This window comes from Canis lupus, chromosome 31 (genome assembly GCF_011100685.1).
Source record: "Canis lupus familiaris isolate Mischka breed German Shepherd chromosome 31, alternate assembly UU_Cfam_GSD_1.0, whole genome shotgun sequence".
NCBI classification, from domain to species: Eukaryota; Metazoa; Chordata; class Mammalia; order Carnivora; family Canidae; genus Canis; species Canis lupus.
Window position 1 is genome coordinate 28,300,380 of NC_049252.1, and position 19,492 is coordinate 28,319,871.

At 51.2% G+C, this 19,492-nt stretch overlaps 1 protein-coding gene across 1 annotated transcript; it reads left to right on the forward strand.

The window, feature by feature from the left end:
* The first annotated feature begins 3,422 nt into the window (after nt 1-3,422).
* Nucleotides 3,423-5,804, forward strand: OLIG1 (oligodendrocyte transcription factor 1). The gene is made up of 2 exons (XM_038581147.1): nt 3,423-4,659; nt 4,933-5,804. Exon 1 carries the CDS (start codon nt 3,529-3,531, stop codon nt 4,363-4,365), a length of 837 nt encoding a protein of 278 aa, XP_038437075.1. The 5' UTR covers nt 3,423-3,528; the 3' UTR covers nt 4,366-4,659; nt 4,933-5,804.
* Nucleotides 5,805-19,492: the final 13,688 nt, after the last annotated feature.

The following is a 19,492-nucleotide window of genomic DNA, read 5'->3' on the forward strand; positions in this document are numbered from 1 at the left end:
TGAATGTGGGAGGCCACAGCAGCTGCCTCCCCTTGAGACAGCCCACGGGGCCCCTGCCAGGAGCTATAATGACTCGCTGGCCCTTGCCAGCTGTCACACTTTGCATGCCACTGGAGCTCCGGTCCAGCAGAAGGGGCCATCCAAGTCACCAGTTTCAACAAGCGCCAAATCCTGTGCCCATGCTGGGCCCGTACGGCCACCCAGAACCCTCTTGGAGGGCTCCAAGGAGAACACTTCAATGCACACTGACCAGCATGTCCTCCTGACTGTGTCCAGGGCCAGGGGAATGGAGTTCTCCTTCCCAAGACAGAAATGTGGTGAGATCAAGAGCTAAAGGGAACCCTTAGGGACATCCCTGGTAAAGAGGGGCCCTTCAAGGGGGGAGAGCAGTGTGTGTCTTTCCATCTCATGGATTCCTGGGGCGCCTCCCCCGCCTCGTGGGTGGGAAACATATGGGGGTGCCCTTTGGCCACTCTATCCTAGGCATTAGCTTCTGTCTTTCTCACTCACTTCCTCTTCCTGCTGGCAGGGTAAGGCCCCAGGGCCCCTGCCTAGCATGGGGACACAAGAGGAATGCCCCAATATGGTACCCCAGCTGTAGGACAGAGGGGGCCTCAGGGTGAAGGTGGGCACTACCAGCGTGGGCTGGTGCAGGGTTTGCCGAGGTGGGACCCCGAGAGCCCTCTCTTCTGGACTTGGCTGGAACCCATCAACTCATTGCTACTGGCTTGGCCTCGGCTGGTCCCTCCATTCCTTCCCCCAGCCGCCAACCCTCCTCATCATGGCCTCCTCTTGGCTTGCTGGAAGCCTGGTCCAGCTGGAGGGACTTCTAGAAGCCAGCCACTGATGGTACAGCTCTGCCTCTCCTGTCTGACGGCACCCCGTCAACTCCAGAAACCCACTACTCTCCAGGAGCCTCAGTTACATCATCTACAGCAGGGATTTTTAAAAATACCCAGCTCACAGGGTTCTAGTAAAAACCAGATGTCTGTAAAAATATTTTGAAAAGAAGAACTGTTTTCAAATGAGCAGCGAGCCGCTTACCTGCTTGGAACTTCTGAGGTCAATTTGCTTGGTCTCTTTCCTTCCTGTCCAGTACATTTCTGCTTGGAGACTTAGCTCCTGCCCACCTAGGCTTCCTTCCCATCTCTCTTCCTAAGCGACCTCTCCAACACTTTGTCAAGTCAAGGCCTCCTGGGGCCCAGAGGGTCCTACCTGGTTCCTCCCCTCTCTGTGCGACCGACAGGAAACTCCTGGATTACAGCAAATTGGGAGTTTGAACATCTCAAGGGGTGAGCCTGTGAGCTAGAGATTTCAGACCAATTCCTAGACATCCCCCGGACACACAGTAGGGGCAAAGCTCCATTCTGAACTTTGGAAGGATACAGGAGTGAATGGGTGGTCCCCGTCCTCAAAACAATCACGTCCAAATGCGGAGATGATCTCCACATAACACAATTGAGGCCACAGGGGCAAGCTCTCAGTGGTTTGTCAAACATGATGGGGGTGGGAGAGAGAGATGAGATTTCATCGAGGCTTCAAGAAGAAAGTAGTATTGAACAGAGGGACGGGCAGGATGTCACAGGTCAGAAGCAGAGATCAGAATGAGCCTATGGAGCCAATGTTGGTGGGAGAAAACGAGAACCAAGCAGCCTTGAAATCTGCAAGCCCAGGTTTCTAGAGCTGAGATCAGTTTCCATGGCGGACAAACGTCTCTCTTCTTATCCCAAGGAGGACCAAGATGGAAAAGCTCATTTTCTTTCTGTGACCCTTGACATCACGCTGTCCAACAGGACTTTCTGTGACAAAGGTTATGTTCTCTGTGCTGTCCAATAGATGGCTTCTAGCCACCTGGAACTCCTAAATGCTCAAACAATGCTAGTGCAACTTGGGAACTAAATTCCAACTTAATTTTATTTTAATTATTAGATTTTATTAGCCACAGGTGGACTAGTGGATGGTAGAAGTTTAGATGCCAGTGCCCTCTTCCGCATGCCCCTTTGCCATGCTATGATGACAGGCTGCAGTACTAGGCCCAGGCCCTGGGGTAGAAAACTTCTATAGCCTCCACATGATGTCATTTGGGGAAGAGGAAATACAGTCCCACCCTCAACAGATATGAGCCAGTGGGTGGATTTTTGTTTGTTTGCTTGTTTCTAATAAACGGCCAGTTTCTATGTGGTTTTTGCTTAAACCAGAGTAGAGTCACTGATAGAATGGATACATGTCCCTTTTGGGGAGGAAAGGTACCTAGGACCCCCAAAGCTCCTAAGTCCCTTAAAGACCTTTCAACCAGTGGGAGGGGAGACAGTGGCCAGGTGTAACCATTCTTTTTTTTTTTTTAAGATTTTATTTATTCCTGAGAGACACAAAGAGAGAGAGGCAGAGACACAGGCAGAGGGAGAAGCAAGCTCTATGCAGCAGGGAGCCCGACGTCGGACTCGATCCCAGGACTCCAGAATCAAGCCCTGGGTCAAAGGCAGGCGCTAAACCCCTGAGCCACCCCAGGGATCTCCCTGGTGTAACCATTCTAATACGACTAGCCCTTGAGCCTAGAAATTCAGTCCTGAAAACCTGGCAAGAAATCACATATTTAAAACAAACACAAACACAAAAACAAACAAACAAACAAAGACAAAACCCGTTACACCCATTGCAGCACTGCCATATTCATTGCAGCATTATTCACAAAAGAAGTCAAAAGGTGGAATCAACCCAGGTGTCCGACTCTGGAGAAATGGGCAAACAAAATACGGTGAACACGCACCACGGGGTGCCACTCAGCCTGTGACAAGGGCCACAACATGGATGAACCTTGAGGCCACTGTACTAAGTCAGCCAGTCACTAAAAGACGAATCAATGCCCTATGATCCCACTGGAAGGAGGTGGGTAGAGCAGTCAAACGCATGGACAGAAGAAGGGCGGTGGCCCAGCGCTGCTCAGGGGCGGGCTGGGAATCACTGGTGCGCACGGGGTTCGCATCCTGCGCGGTGAGGGGATCTGTCATTGGCTGTACGAGCGAGCGCGGGCTGTCACTTAGCACTACCTGCGTGCATTAAGACGGTTAAGACGGCAGTGCCCGGTTCCTTGCACTGGGCTACAATTTACAATACGCACACGTGTACAAAAGGTAGAGGCGGAGAGGAGCAGGCAGCCGCAGCCGAGCCAGCAGGCCTCCAGGAACAACCCCGTCTCACCCCGAGAGGCGCCGTCGCCCCCCCTCCGGGCCGGGCCGGTCCTGTGACCCTCACAATAACCTTCTTGAGCGCTGCCAGCGGCACCTCCGCGCCGGCCCGAGGCGGGGCGGCCAATGAGCGCGCGCCTGGCCCCGGCCTCGCGCCCCCATTGGCTGCGCCCGGCGGCCCGCGGCCCCGCAGGTTCCCAAGCCGGGTTTAAAGGGGTCGGCGGCGCGCCGCTGCCGGGCCATCGGCTCCCCGCGCGCAGGTCCGCGGGGAGGGGCGGCCGCCGAAGGGCCCACCCCGGGGCGTTCCTGAAGGGCGCCCTCGGCCGCCCCCGCCGCCCCCCAGATGTACTATGCGCTTTCCCAGGCGCGCGTGAACGCGGCCCCCGCGACCATGCTGCGGCCACAGCGGCCCGGAGACTTGCAGCTCGGGGCCTCCCTGTACGAGCTGGTGGGCTACCGGCAGCCGCCCTCCTCCGCCTCCGCCTCCGCCTCCGCCTCCGCCTCCTCCTCCACCTCCTCCTCCTCCTCCACGGCGGCCCCCCTCCTCCCCAAGGCGGCGCGCGAGAAGCCGGAGTTGCCCGGCGAGCCCCCGGGCACGGGAGCGGGGCCCGGCGCGCACGCGGGCGGCGGCTCCCGGGCGGACCCCAAAGAGGAGCAGCAACAGCAGCTGCGGCGCAAGATCAACAGCCGCGAGCGGAAGCGCATGCAGGACCTGAACCTGGCCATGGACGCGCTGCGCGAGGTCATCCTGCCCTACTCGGCGGCGCACTGCCAGGGCGCGCCCGGCCGCAAGCTCTCCAAGATCGCCACGCTGCTGCTCGCCCGCAACTACATCCTGCTGCTGGGCAGCTCGCTGCAGGAGCTGCGCCGCGCGCTGGGCGAGGGCGCCGGGCCCGCCGCGCCGCGCCTGCTGCTGGCCGGCCTGCCCCTGCTGGCCGCCGCGCCCGGCTCCGTGCTGCTGGCGCCTGGCGCCGTGGGGCCCCCCGACGCGCTGCGCCCCGCCAAGTACCTGTCGCTGGCGCTCGACGAGCCGCCCTGCGGCCAGTTCGCGCTCCCCGGCGGCGGCGCGGGCGGCGGCGCGGGCGGCCCGGGCCTGTGCACCTGCGCGGTCTGCAAGTTCCCGCACCTGGTCCCCGCCGGCCTGGGCCTGGCCGCCGTGCAGGCGCAGTTTTCCAAGTGAGGGGCCCCGCGCGGGCCCGGGGCGCGACCTAGGCCCGGCCTCCCGCCGCCCCGCTGCTCCGCGCCCTCCCCACCCCACTCCCGCGCCTTGCCTTCGCGGACGAGCACGGGGGCGGGGGCGGGGAGGGGGGGCCGGGATGCACTTCCAACCTTCTCGCCCAGAGGAAGGGACCGCGGGGCGCCCCCTTTCCCGCCCCCACCCCGGGGAGATCAGAGTGATGCGAGCGGATGTTCGACGGAGCGTCGAGGAGGCCGATGCGGGTTCTGAGTCGATTCCGGCTGCTTCGGGCGGCAAGTGCGCGCTGCCAACCCCGCTCTTGCCGGGCTGCGGTCTCTCCCGGGTCCCTGGAGTCGTGCGCTTCGCGGGGGTGGCGTGCACTGCAGGGCACCGCGCGGTGGCTTTGGCTTGCTTGCTCTGGGTGCGGCGGGAGGCCGGTCCCAGCGCCACGGCTCAAAGAGGCGACACCTGCCAAAGCAGGGGACCAAGCGGCTGCTCTCCTAGGGATGGGGAAGGGTGCTTTTCCTTCTCCCCAGCCGGGGAGGTCACAGGCACCCTTGTTCCCACCAGCCAAGCCCTGTCAAAGGAGGCTGCGCGACCTCAGGAAGCAGAGAAAGACCAATTAGTCGGTGCAGATGGTCCGAGGCTTAGCAGACGGACGGACCCTCCGCGGCGGCGGCGGCGGGACGGTGCGCATCGCGGTGCCGCGGGAGGAGGCGCGGGCGTGGATAACTCCAGGGTCCCCGGGTGGCCGGGCTGGGCTGTTGGGCCGCTCTTCCACCCTGGCTGCGAGAGTGCAATTTTTGAGAGTCGCGTAACCAGTAGATTATCTTTGTTTTGTGGCGGAGATTATTCGCTTTTAAATCCTGAGGTCTTAAGAAGACAGTTTAGGACTTGAGATTCACCGTTTTGTTTGCCCTTCCCCGGAGGTAGCGTAGCCAACCTTGGAGCTCGCTTAAAAACAGAAACCCACCCCCATCCCCCCCTTTGACGCAGCTGGTGTTCTTGGTTTACTAAGATAGGTAACAGCGGCACTTCGCAGTCGCCTCCAGTCTGGTCGGAAAAGCACGGTCGCTAATTAACTTTCTCATTAAAAGGCGCAGAGGAGGACCCGAGCCCCAAAACTCCCTCCGGCGGCTCGCGGGTCCCCGCTGCGGTGGCGCTTTCTGCGCTGTCCCTTTGCGCGAGGGGTCTTGGACCTGCGCTCTCCGCAGCTTGACGTTTGGAGAACTGCATAGATGACCGGTCTTGATTCGTTACAGACGTTAACAAATTACTTCACCCAAGATTATTTTATGATCTTTCAGCAGCTTGCTTTGAAGTCTCTGTTTAAGGTTTTTGGTTGTTGGTAGTAGCCGAATTTAACTGGCTTTTTATTTTATCTCTAACTTCGTTTCGTTGCTCGGTGAAGAATCAACAAAATAAAACATTTAAAGACCTAACGTTTTCCTCTGATTTGTTTGTTAATAAAAATACCCTGGTTGGGGCTCCTGGGTGGCTCAGCCCGTCAAGCCTCCGGCTCTTGATCTCTGCTGAGGTCTTGATCTCAGGGTCCTGAGTTCAAGCCTCAGGCCGGGGCTCCTGACTGAGCACGGAGCCTACATAAAATTAAAATTTTTAAAAATGTCCTGGTGCGCTGGTGGATTCAGATGCTCGGGATGTTTGGTAGTTAAATACGACCAGGGTTCAAAGTTTTTAAACCTGGTTTCGTGATTTGTAAAATGATCTAATGAATTTGTAAAATGATCTGATCAACTGCACGTCAAGTTCAGGCACCAGGTAGAAATATAAGGACCGCAGGTGAGTGAGTGGATGGCAACTTCAGGAATTAGCTCTTAGCCAAGATGGATCTCTTGATTACTTTCTTCTCTAAAAAATGAGTTTAAAAATACATTGATCATAAAATTATTTGGTATGTCAACGTCCTTCTCGAAAATCTACTCTTTCCCTCTTAGTGGACAGAAGGTGAAATAGTGTCATACCGCCATGAGCTTTCTCCCGTTCTTTACATAAGGTTGGAGCCGTCTCCGAGGAACTTATGACCTTGGACATCATTCTGAGAGGCGAAGAAAGCTCCTCTGTGTGACTGGCAATATTATAAAGAATTTGAAATGTTTAACTCACATGCAATATGTAAATATTTTGTAGTTATTAATGAAATCCAACCACTGTTTAAGGGCAGGGGTTAAAGGAGGAGAAAGTGTCCCCTTTAGCCTGCAGAAAATGAAAGAAAACCTGAGATGACTTCATTCTATCCACATTGGTTTATCTGAGGTATGTATGCACTTAGGGATGGTGAGCATTCATGTTGGGAACATGTTGCGGGAGGTGGGGGGTGGGGGGTGGGGGACAGAATGCTAGAAGGAGGGAATTGCCTCCCCCACCACGCTGGTTAAGTGTCAATTTCCTCAAGAGGAGGAGGGAGAGGGTGTGAGGGAAAGAAGCTCTATGCACCAACCCATCTCAGGAAGGAGCTTCTCATTCTTCCCAGACTCCACCATCAGAAAAGTCACAGGCTTTTGTAATAAGTAAATTTGAGTCGGGATTTCCTGTTTCTTTAATGCCCATTCTTGCTTCCCTTGCATCTTGACAAGGAACCCAAAGTAAAAATCAACAACTAATCAAAATCAAATCAGGTCCTCCCTGAAAAATAATTATTTCCAAGAGACTAGAAATAAATAGTGCTTCCCTCAGCCACAACTCCATCATCTGAGTGCCACCATCATCCCAAAAGACAAAAGGAACGTACAGGGCAGAGAAGGGGTGGGTGGTCTCCCTCCCTCCTGTCTCTACTTATAAATTGGAGCAGATACCCCTGGCTTACAGAAAAGGTAATAGTGTATGTGATTTTTTCTTTCACTCAACTAGAAAGTCATGCTTTCCAGAACTGCTAGAGATTATGAATGAATTTTTTTAAAGATTTTATTTATTTATGACAGAGAGAGAGAGAAGCAGGCTCCATGCAGGGAGCCCGATGTGGGGACTCGATCCCGGGTCACCAGAATCACACCCCGGGCTGAAGAGGGCGCTAAACCACTGGGCTACCGGGGCTGCCCAATTATGAATGAATTTAACAAGAATCTGTAGGGCTGTGTTGAGTCTCATCGAAATATTTAAGCTATCTGTTTGCATGTAGCCTCTGTTGGCCATTGGACTAAACAAGGCTAGCAGACTGGCTCCTTATAAGATAAAAAAAAATAGCATCAGTGGGTACTCAAGAGTCCTGTAGGATGCGACCACGAAAAGGTAATTCTATCTGGTGTCGATGACAAAAGTTAGACCTCCCGACACAGGCCTCTGGGCAGAGCCGTGCACGTGGCAGGTGCAGTGTTTAAGCCCAGACACGTACGTGGTAGAGCGTGGAGCTTTTCTTTCCAATCTGCAGTGCTGTGTCACATGTACAGAGGAGCTAGCTGATGGGCCCACCTCATTTGATTTTAGCTAGAGCTAGCTTTTTGCAGAAAAAAAATTTACCCTGGTCTTTGAAGGGATTGGGGAAGAAGAGAAGGAATAAGTCGGACCCCTTGAGAAAAGCACGTCAAGCCTCAGGAGCAAGATGAGAAGGAACATGTGACTCGCTGCCCAAAACAAACGATCCCTGCACCCAGCCACCCACTGATGCGTAATCCCGGTGATTAGAGCGAATGGAACCTAAGGGGTAAATACAGGAGCCCCTGAGAAAGTTGCTAGACGTACGGGAGGCCAGGTGAGCAATCAGTAAACAGCAGATTAAAGGCACCATGGGATTTGCCTAGCTCGTAGCGATGGTCTATTTACAGCTATTCTCCTCTAAGGGAAACTGATCACACCAGGTATGAAAATATAACCTTGTGAAATATGTAACTTCGAAGGTAAGTGTCCCCATCAAGGAAGAGGCCCGCTCCAAGCTTGGAAAGTATTTTGATTCCCAAAGGTCAGATTATTAACAATAGCGCTTGCATGCACCCCTCTGGTTCAGGGTCACTGGGCTAGTCTATGTGGACTAGTATGCAGGAGAGGCTGGAACCCGGTTAATGGCCAATCCTAGAGCCTCAGCCTGCTAGCCAGACCTCCTGGAGCCTGAGGAAGGCAGGCCACAAAGAAAACCAGCAAGAGCAAAGGCTCTTCTCTTGGCCAGGTGATCACTAGGACGTGCCCTTAAATCGATGCCTTTTCTCACCACCATAGAGGCTTAGAGCACCTCTATGGGGAAAGTGCATCTCCTCCAGAAGGCGTTGTCCTGCTCATGGCTACCCCTTCCATTTCTGCACACTCAATAAATATTCCATAAAAAGATGACCACCTCGACTGCATAAAGCAAAAGTTTGGGAAGCGTCATGCTTTTCTAAAACACACATTCACTTTTTTCACGCAGCTTTTAGTGGTAAGGAAAAAAAGGTTTTTTTCAAGCAAGTCCAGCTTATCCTACCACATTTAAGATGAGAACAGGAAATAGTAAGATATTCCCCAATCCACACACAGACTAGCCTCATTCTTTATGGAGATGCCGCAAATGACTTCTTCAAACACTTCAAACACTTCCCCAAACCATTCTGTCCTTTTTTTTTTTTTTTTTAAGATTTTATGCATTTATTCATGAGAGACACAGAGAGAGGCAGAGACACAGGCAGAGGGAGAAGCAGGCTCTCTGCAGGGACCCTGAATCAGGACTTTATCCTGAGACCCTGGGATCATGCCCTGAGCCAAAGGCAGATGCTTAACCCCTGAGCCACCCAGGTGCCCCTCCATTCTCTCCTTTTTTAGTAAACCTAGCATAAAAGCTGAAATGCCTGATCAGAAATTAAGCCAAATTCTTACTGCTCACAGGGATTAGCTGCTCCATCAGAGAACTTCCCCCTTCGCATCTGGCTAATAGAGACCGCCCAGAGGTCAGGCTGTGAGCCCAGGACTGTCAGGTCAATAGTCCCCGTCCTTAAACACTACAGGCTGCTTGATGCTCAGGGAGGGACATTACCTGGATTGAAAGCAAAGGGAGTTCGTTTCTCCTTCACTCAGCCTTTGTCCATGACCACAGAGGACAGAACACGGAGGTGGGCCACCACCCAGGACAAAGGTCACAGGTGCCAGATCCTATCTCTAAATCCCACAGAGTGCTCATGGGGCAAGAGAATTTAGGGATTACCTGTCTACCCTCATCCCTACTGAATAAGACACCAAAGTCCGGGACGTTTGGGAGACATGCGCAAGGCCACACAGGTAGTCAGAGGCAGCAAGGCCAGGGACCAGTACCTGTTTGGGGAGGCAAATCAGCTTCCTTGCTTTACCTTGGTGGAACTAGAATGTCCTGGAAATAGGAATCGTGGCGAGAGATGAACCCATTCTTCCTGCCTCCTGGAAAATCTCTGACCTTTGCCTTTTCCAGGCTTTCTAGAGCCCAGCCCTTGGGCTGCCCCTATGAGTGGCATCGAGAAAAGGCAGACTGAGGGCCAGTCCCCCCCACCAGGTGACCAGCTGCGGTTCAGCCACTTGAACTTTTTCCGGCAGCCTTGCCCCCTAGCCCCGAGGGAGGCCCAGGTTGGTGACAGGGAGCAGCAGACGTGAAGCAAACCCTTTGAGAGAACCTCTGATGGCTGCATGTTTTTCATCAGGGTTTCAGAAAGCAACCGGCAGAAGGTGAGGGAGCAGACACCTGCCGGGCAAGGGCGCTGGGCAGGAGAGGAAAGCAGTGTCGTCATAGGGCCTCTCCCTTCTGCGGTACCTTTCACCCTTTCCACCTTGATGCTCGATGTTCTGATGCTGATGGACTCTGATTTTCTCAACAATGTGAGCGTCTTTTTGCCAAGTGTTCTTCATGGCTGTGGGTGATTTTCCAAAAGCTTGCTCAGCAGGAGTAAGCCCTGGCTATCGCCAAGCCTGGGGGACAGAGCACAGGCACCCCTGACAGTGGGCCCTACACGTGGAGCACCAGCCAGAGGTAGGTGACAGGGCCTGGGGAGAACGCTCATTGTAGGTGGGGAGTCAAGCAGGGCTATTGTGTTCCAGAAGCTTCTAAGTAATCCAGGTACCTCCTTAGAGCATGGTACAGTGGTACAACCAGGAGATAACAAGATCAACTTAGAGCACTCATCTGTGTGTGTGGGAGAGAGGGGGGCGGAGAGAGGGACAGAGAGAGACAGGGTGAGAAAGAGAGAAAGAAAGAGATGGAGAGAGAGACAGAGAGAGAGAGAGAGAGAGAGAAAAGGAGAAGTCAAGTCACCGGGGCCAGGCAGGTGGAATTTAGAACAGCTCGAAGTAGAGGTGATGGAGTACGACAACTAGAGGTGACAATAGCGGTGTTGACCAAAGGTAACACCAGGTGCCAAGCCGTGCTCTAAGCATTTCAGATGCATCACTTCATTTGGGGGCACTCTGATTCCACCATTTTATAGACAACAACACAGAAGCACCAAGAGGCAAAAACTAAGGAAGCTGAGGCTGGTTAAGGAAAGTGGTAGAAGCCAGGCGCTGAAAGAAAGCGAGCTTTGTCCGGAAGAGGGAAGACCCTACGTTTCCTTCCTCCTCCTCTGCAGACGAGGTTGTGGTACCCCCACCTGCCTCCTCTTCTTCCGGCCTCGGGTCTGGTTGATGCTCCTCAGAATGTGTCCTACTCAAGGTGACAGGTCCCCACGTGTCCCAGCACGCAGGGATTTCCAACGTTTCCAGCTCCTGTGGCAACTGCTCCGAGGCGGGACAGCGATGAGATATAGGGACGTGCTTGGGGCGGGAGGCAGATGTCACATCACCTGCACCCTTCGAGCAAGATAGTACGTGTCCCTGGTCCTTCTGTCACTGCGAGCATCCAGGCAAAAAATTAAAAAACCAAACCCCCAAAAAAGCTTTTCGGGATAGTGATCATCAAGTATCTTCCAGTTCGGATCTTAAAAAAATACAGTCAAGCAGATGAAGAATCAGGAAAGGAAACTTCTGAGGATCATTTGCTATCGTTTTATCTACCTCACTTGCCAGCCCGACGGAATATTCTGTTGTCATTCTGTTCATTTGCTTGCTTCTGGCAGTTCTGGTGATTATCATTTCCCCCCTGGAATGACAATCACCCCCCCCCCATGGCTTTTTGCTCTCTCAGAGATAGTCCTGGGCAGGAAGTAAAGCCAACAACTCTCACTGCACTCAATCCCAGTGGAGAAAAAAAACCATAAGTGCAGGACACCACAGCATCCCATTTAATAGACAACTTTTGATACCACTCATGACCAGGGACTCCATGGTTCTAGGGGCTGTGAGAGCCCCAGAGGACGCCCTTTGCTATTTCATATTCACACAGACCCACAGTAACTCAGATGGATAGTTGGCAGCTCTGATCACAGAACCATCCAGTTGGGGGGCATGGGGTGCTGGTGCTGTTGGGAATCAGCCCACGGTGGCCTCCACTCCTGGGGACCTGAGATTGTTGTGTTCCAATGCAATCGCACTCCCATCTCCTCTCCCATCCTCCTTCCTGCCCTCCTTTCCTCTCTGCCCAGTGAATGAAGCCTTAGAAGCCCACTGCCCTTCAGTTGTACATCACAAGCGGTCACTCCACTCACTGGCCTCCTGACCTTGGATGGTCATCTCTAAGATCTGGTCATCTTAGGACCCACCTCACACGGTGTATACGGGGCAGCATGTGGAAACTGTCAGCACTGCTCCTATTGCAATGGGGGTTGCTTTTCCTTCTCATATGTTTTTTTTTCCACTGCCTGGAAATGCATTATTTACATGATTATATAAACTGTTGATGGTTGTTCAGAAAGCAATGGCATGTTCTCAGTCTTCTCTTGCAAGGCCAGCATCGGATGGTGCTGTGTAGAAATCCATTTGGAAATAAGCAAAGCTGCCTTCTCATACCCCCTTCCCAAACTTCTGTCTCTAACTTGCACCCAACGGTGTCTTTTTTTTTTTTAAGATTTTATTTATTTATTTATTTGAGATAGAGAGTGAATGAGAGGGAGAGAGAGAGAGCATGAGTAGGGGGCAGAGACAGAAGGAGAGGGAGAAACAGGGTCCCCACTGAGTGGGGAGCCCGATGCAGGGCTCGATCCCAGGACCCTGAGATCAGGACCTGAGCCAGAGGCAGATGCTTAACCAACTGAGCCACCTAGGTGCCCCCAACTCTGTCTTTCATGTGGTTTCCCCTACAGAGTCCTACACTAACTCCATCCTTCCAAGCTGCCTCACAGAGCTCACCCAGACCCACCACGATAGTATGGAGCCTCCAAGGAGGCCAAAATACTTCTCTAAGGTCCAGTGGGAGGGAGGGCACCAGGATTTTCCTTCTCCTCTCCGACTGACTAGCAGACAATGAGTTCCTCAGAAGCCACAACATTTCATCTGTTTTGGACACAGAGGCCACAAGCTGACTGGATGACATTCTCTACCCCACCCCACCCCACCCCCACGCGGCATCAGCTCAGGACGGCTCCAAACAGTATCAACTGGTTTGTGGTCAGTGGCATAAACACCAGGCTGGGTGAATGAAATCACTGACTGAGTCATCCTCTGCACATGGAGGCTGGAGAGAACTCAGTTGGGCCTGGGAGGGGCTCCCGGCAAGGTGCTGGGCTTCTCCCTGCCAGTGAGACAGGGATGGGGCTCAGCCATCTGTCCCTCTTCTCTGGGCAAGACCACTTACTGGGTGGCTGGCTGCTGGGGGCCAGCAGGATGACCTGATCAGTTCTCAGGATGGGGCGTATGTTTGTAGGCATCTGAACTCGGGGGGCTGGTGCCTGGAGCAAATATCAGCCTGCTTCAGGAATGTCCCTCAACAGAAACACTTGTTAAAATGAGAAAGGAATGATGGATGGAAGGAAGGAAGGAAGGAAGGAAGGAAGGAAGGAAGGAAGGAAGGAAGTTCTTAGTAATATCAAAGATCTAAATAGTAATTATGTTTGCTTCAAACTCATTTATTATAATTATTTATATTTTATATATTTAGATATTACATTAATCCACTTTAAACCTGTCAATAATGCACAGATAGAAAATAATATTCTGATTAACTAGACTTGGGTCTCAAAGTACAATATAATAGATCAGATCTGCTCTGGGCTACTCGGGCCTCAGGAGGAACTACCCAGGGCAGCAAGAAGCAAGTGGAGCCAGGCCAGGATGAGGCCAGTGACATGCTTTCTTTGAAAGAACGCTTTGGGGGGGGGGGGGGGGCACCAAAAAACTCAGCATGATAAATAATATTTGTTTTCTGTTTTTTGTTTTTTGATAAATAACATTTGAATGCAATAGCTTCTAAAATCAGAATGGATGCAAAAATATGCAATGAACAAAATACTAGAAGTTTAAATCCAGACAGGAGCAGCGTCGCTGATTTCATTGTCCCCAGACCCCAGCCCGGCAATGCAGGCAAGGCCTCTGACCGCCCTCCCGGCTGGCAAAGGCCATTCCCATGTTACACATGAGGTCACAGGGTTGTCCCTGGCCTGGATTCCAGGGCGGCGCAGGGTAACAGGGGCATAAGGGGCCCCACAACCCCCCACACCAACCCCAACTCCATCCTCTGCTGCTGTTTCCTTATGCAGGTTTACACATAAGTTCTTTAAGGCTTTCTATCCCCATCTGCAAAATGGGAGCAAGCAATAATGATGCCTCCCTTCTAGGAGTCAGTGATGCTCATGAGCACTCAGGAAAGCTCCCGGCACCCTTATTACCATTGATATGCCCACATACGCTTCTCGTCTTCCTCCCCTTTGGAGCACAGGCCGATGGACTTACTTTGGAAGAACCCACGATAGAGAACATGCTGGTGCCAGATGGAGTGGTTTGTGTTTCTTTAAGTAAACTCTAAAAATAGAGGTGGTGGGTAGCAGCAGTGGTGGCTGTGACAACAGCACCCTTACTGAGCATTTTATTGGACCTGTTTGATGCCAGGTCTGTACTAAGGGCTTGGGGTCAACAGTGGAGCACAGCAGAGGGAATCACACCAACGAGAAGGAAGGCAGGGGTGCGGCTGGACCCGGCAGGGCCCTGCAGTCAGCCCTGCTGAGCCCAACTTCCAGCCTCAATGTCTGAAGCCCTACGGGGGCCTTTGCCAGGCCCAGGTCGTCAGTCCTGGCTTTCTCCCCCCGCCCCTCACCCGGTGGAGGGCTGTCACTTGGTCCTGGAAGCCTGGTGACTCTGGGCAAGGAGACTGGGGTGGCCATATGAAAGCACATTTGAAAATTAAACATAAGGAATCTTGGAGCATGATCCCACATCACCCCAGTGCTTAATTGGATAAAATAAAGAAGTTGTGTCTTCCAGGCAAGGCTTGATGTTCACACATGGCTGCTCCTCACACCAAAATCTTAACCCTGGGAGATGGTTCCCCAAGACAAGGGACGGGCAACCGATCTCTCATGTGCTGGTTGTCTGCGAGTCTTTGTGTCAGGTTCTTAAAAATCAATATATTCATTTGAAAAGCATTTGCTGTGGCTTTCAGAAGAGCATGCTTGGTTCTAGTGTGTGCAGGAATAACTGATAACCCTCAGTAGCCCCTTCAGCCAGGACAATCCTCCCCAGCCAAGAAAACTAGGATAAGTTCATTTTTAAGTTAAAATGCACATGCACACAGAAATGGGTAAGAACCCTCTTTTGAGAATTTGTCAGTTCTACTTGGCCATTCGAGGTCAATGACCCGCCCTGATCCACAGCAACTGAAACCGTGTTAAAAGGGGTGCCTGGGTGGCTCAGTGGGTTAACGCCCACCTTTGGCTCAGGTCATGATTCTCAGGGTCCTGGAAACAAGCCCCCGTGTCACTGTCGAGCACTGAATTGAGATGTGCTGCAGGTGTAAAATGCACACTGGATCTTGACGACTTAGTATAAAGAAAAACATGTAAACTATTCCATTAAGGATTTTATATTGATTATACACTCAAACAGAAATCTTCTGGACACATTGGTTAAATAAAATATATTAGTAAAATTAATTTTACCTATTTCTTTTCATTTTTAGTGTGACTTGTAGAGAATTTAGCATTACATTATCTACACACGTAGAGAAGAAAGTGAAAAACATAAAGATTCAGTTGGGGATTTGAATATATAAAAAGTATAAGGGTAGGCCTAGGTTAAAAGATAGGGTTTAGGCTGAATGCACAGGACACATTTGGAAAATCAAATGAATGAGGACAAGTGATGTGCCTTTGAGCTTTTAATCGCCCCCACTGGCCAGTCCTGCATCTCTTTCTTTAAAATAAATAAATAAAAATAAATGAAAGAAAAAAATCTTTTTTTTCCAAAGATTTTATTTATTTCTTTATTTAAGGGGGGGGGGGGGACACGACATGAGGAGGGAGGGACAGAGGTAGAGGGAGAAGCAGGATCTCCGTCGAGCAGAGAGCCCAATGCAGGCTTCATCCCAGCACTCTGGGATCATGACCTGAGCCGAAGGCAGACACTTAACCCATTGAGCCACCCAGGTGCCCAGAAAGAAAGATTCCATACCCATATGTAGCTTGAATTATATTTCTATTGAATGGCACTGTTCTCAGCTGTCTTTACACCTGCAAATACACATCCAGACTTGTGTGCACTTGCACACTTGTTCACGCTCTCTGTCTTTCTTCCATTCAGTTCAGGGATCGAATTTGTGGAAATCATTACTTCCTTTCCCTGGATAGCTGACATGTGTCACTTTGGCTATCTGGTATACAAACCATTGGTATGCTCTTAAACTGGCCCTCTGAGGAAAAAAGAAAAAAAGAAAACAAAGCCCTGATTTGTTGTGTTTGTTCCGTTCTGTAGTGTAAATACTCCCACCGTGGCTCATTCCAAGCTGCCCTTGAGATGTCCCTGAACCTGAGCGTGTTCTGATAAGCTCAACCTTAGCACCGATTATGAATCCTCTTCCTATTTGGGCTCAGTTTCCAGCCACGGGGAGGGTAGGGCTCCCAATGCCACTCAGGACAGCCCAGGTCCCATATATTCCTTCTACCTGGCTCCTGGGTACCCAGAACTTGGGTTTATGGTGTAAGCAAGGTCAATCAGCTGCCCCTGCCCTGGATGTCTCATCTGGGGGCTGCAATAGACCCGCCGGGGGCTTGTTAGGGAGTATTTGCTGTGGCCACAGCCAACTCAAGCATTCAGTGGTGTGGAGGCTGGGATCTTCTGGGGGAGAGTCCAGTGGGGGCATCCAGTTGGGACAGCAGCAAGTGTCCAGTGGCAGTGGTGACAGTGGTAGCATCCAAAGTAGACTGCTCGTGTGGCAGGCTCTTGCTTGTCTCAGTTATCCCTGAATCCAGTTTCTCAGCCTCCCCATTGATTTGATGAGCTAGCCAATCTCCCTTAGCTAATTCCTTATCTGCCAGGTGATTTTATTTTATTTTATTTTATTTTATTTTATTTTATTTTTTTTTTTTTTTATTTTATTTATTTTGCTTGCTTGTCTGTTTTAAATGAATTCGTAATTGCCAGCATTTGAAAAGCTGGAGACTTTACATACAAATCCAGATCTTCATCCTTCTGCATGGCCCCGCGAGTTAGAGCTGAGGCCAGGGTCTCCACAACCCCTTCCAGCTACCCCGGCCTCTCACCTGGTCTTGGAGGTCATTGGGCTCGCCACCCACACTCCAAATGAGCAAGCTAATTGGAGCTGAGAAGAGCAATCCCTGTGCCTCTGTCTTCAGTTTATGACATCATGTTCATAGATAAGCAGGTGCTACAAAAGCCCAAGTGATCAGTCCTCACTTTAACCTTCTTACTGATGCTCCGGACTATTTTGCTAAACCATAAACTTTGAACTGTTTCTGCAACATTTAAATTCAGTTTCTCTCGCCCTCTCTCTCTCCCTCTCCCTCTGTGACAAATAAATAAAATCTTTTTTGTGGTTGTTTTTTGTTTGTTTGTTTTTGTTTTAAGGGACACCTGGGTGGCTCAGACAGTTTAGCATCTGCCTTCTGCTCAGGTCATGATCCCAGGGTCCCGGGATCGAGTCCTGCATCAGGCTCCTTGCTCAGTAGGGAGCAAGGAGCCTGTTTCTCTCTTTGCCTGCACTCCCCCTGCTTGTGCACACCCTCTCTCTCTGACAAATCAATCAGTAAAATGTTTTTAAAAAATAAACTCAGTCTGTCTTTCTTTCTTTCTTTTTCTTTTTCTTCTTCTTCTTTTTCTTCTTCTTCTTCTTCTTTTTCTTTTTTCTTTACTCTTCTTCTTTCTTTCCTGACTTAACACCCTTCAGTATTGAATCAAAGTCATAAAGCCAGTCTTGGGTCTCAGTAAATGAGGCATCCATTTCAAAGTAATCTGGGATGCCTAGCTATCCTGTGGCTTGCAGAAGGTGAGGCAGGTTGAGGGAGATTTGGTTAAGAGAATGCATATAAAAATCATGGATCCTTCTTTTTCACAAAGCACAACTGGGGGCTCCCCCAAACCCCTAGGCAATGACCTCAGCTCAATGCAGAAGGGTGAGGATGGATGCTGCTTTCTGAGAGGGGAGCCTGTAGGCAAGGAATTGCCCTGGGAATATCTATAACGGGTTCAGCCAACAATAGTTAAAATGCTCCCAGGTGGGGTAGGGAGCCACAGAGCCTCGCCGCAGGGTTTAGAGACTAAAAAAGAAGGAGAAATTAAGTGCCAAGTTTCTAATTTTTAGTTTCCAGCCAGCTCCCTTTAAATCAGAGAGCCCAGTGCTTCTTTCCCATCTGGCCTGGAGATTCATGGGGATTCCGGAGACAACAATAAATCGCTTTGGTTTGTGGGTACAAAGGTTAATTTGTGGAGGTAGCACTTGTGGGAAAGATGGGCTTCCAAACCCAGCCTGCCTCACACCCTTCATTTTGCTTCCTGAGGTCTGCACACTGCGCAACAGTGCTCACTGTTGGCCTGTTGGTACTGATCTCATGGCTCAGACCAGGTGTGGGAGGGGCTCGTGCAGGGGCCCTTCACATCCGGCCCCCAGCTACCATTTGGGGTCTGGTCACACCACTTCTCAGAGATTCCCAGCCCCCCACGGGGTCCCTTCTCCAAGGCTGCTTTAGGGAAGCAGATATGATTTACATCACAAAAGCAGACCAGATCATGCAGTGTCATTTTGATGATATAAACAGGCTGGTGATGGAGAAAGTTTATCTTATCAAAAAAAAAAAAAAAAAAATCTTCCAGCTGGGTAAAAGTGAGGTGTTTTATCCCGAAGTCTGCAAGACTGTGTTTGGGTGACACATGCGACTAAAGCATACACCTGGTTGGCAGCTTCTCCATCTGCCATAGAAAGCTTGGGAGAGCCTCAGAAATGCAAACATATTGGCCAATACACGCTTCACTTCTGCTGAGAGCTTTTCATTAACATTTGTCAGGCGGATGATCCACATCCCTGCAGGCTAGAGTGCCAAAAGCACAGGATTCCCAGCTCCTCGGAGTGCTCTTCCCACCCCCCACTCATCTTTAGGTACCAGCCTCGCCAATCACTCTTCCCTCCCCACCACCCACATCCTGGCCACTTCCTCCCACCAGCCTGTCACCCTCTGTGTCGCTGCCCTCATCCGTCTGCCACAACCCTACAAACCCTTCAGGACTTGGCTCAAGTGCACGGGCTTCCTCCCTACCACCTCTCTCGTTTGCTCAGACACATTCCTTTGCCATTCCTCCCACCCAGATCTGTCTGCCCTCCTCCTCCGTGCCTTTTGCAGGACAAACCCTGGAAGAACACGAGAAGGGGACAAGGAGAGGAAAGCGGGACAGAGGTGGGCAGAGAAAGAGAGGCCGGGAAGCTTGGAGGGTGGAGGAACAAAATGCAATCCCCACCTAACACTCTGATCGCGTGTACAAATAAAGACAAAATCATGCCAGAAATTAAATAATTTCCCAGTTTGCAAAGGAATCTCTCTGCTGGAATTTAATTGTTGAGCCCAATACCCATAGCTCCTCTGGCTACTGATTTGATGCTCTGAAATAAAGAAATGAGGTTAGGATATTGCTTAGGAACACCCCTGGGCTACAGAACGCAGAAGAAACGAGAAGCACTCATGCTTCAAACACAGAAGGGCCAGTTAGTTCCACAGGGCCACGTGGGGCCCCCAGAGAGTTCTCGTCTTCACATTGCATGAGCTTGTCATTAGCTGTTCTGTTTTCCTGGCACCTATTTCCATTTACCCCCAAGACCTTTGCTGTTTGGCTTCTTCCTTCCAGAAATGAGAGGTGATAGCTAAAAAGATCACGGAGCTTG

Excerpts from the sequence above, each read along its gene's own strand:
- OLIG1 (XM_038581147.1), top strand. The coding sequence starts at position 3,529 with ATGTACTATGCGCTTTCCCAGGCGCGCGTGAACGCGGCCCCCGCGACC.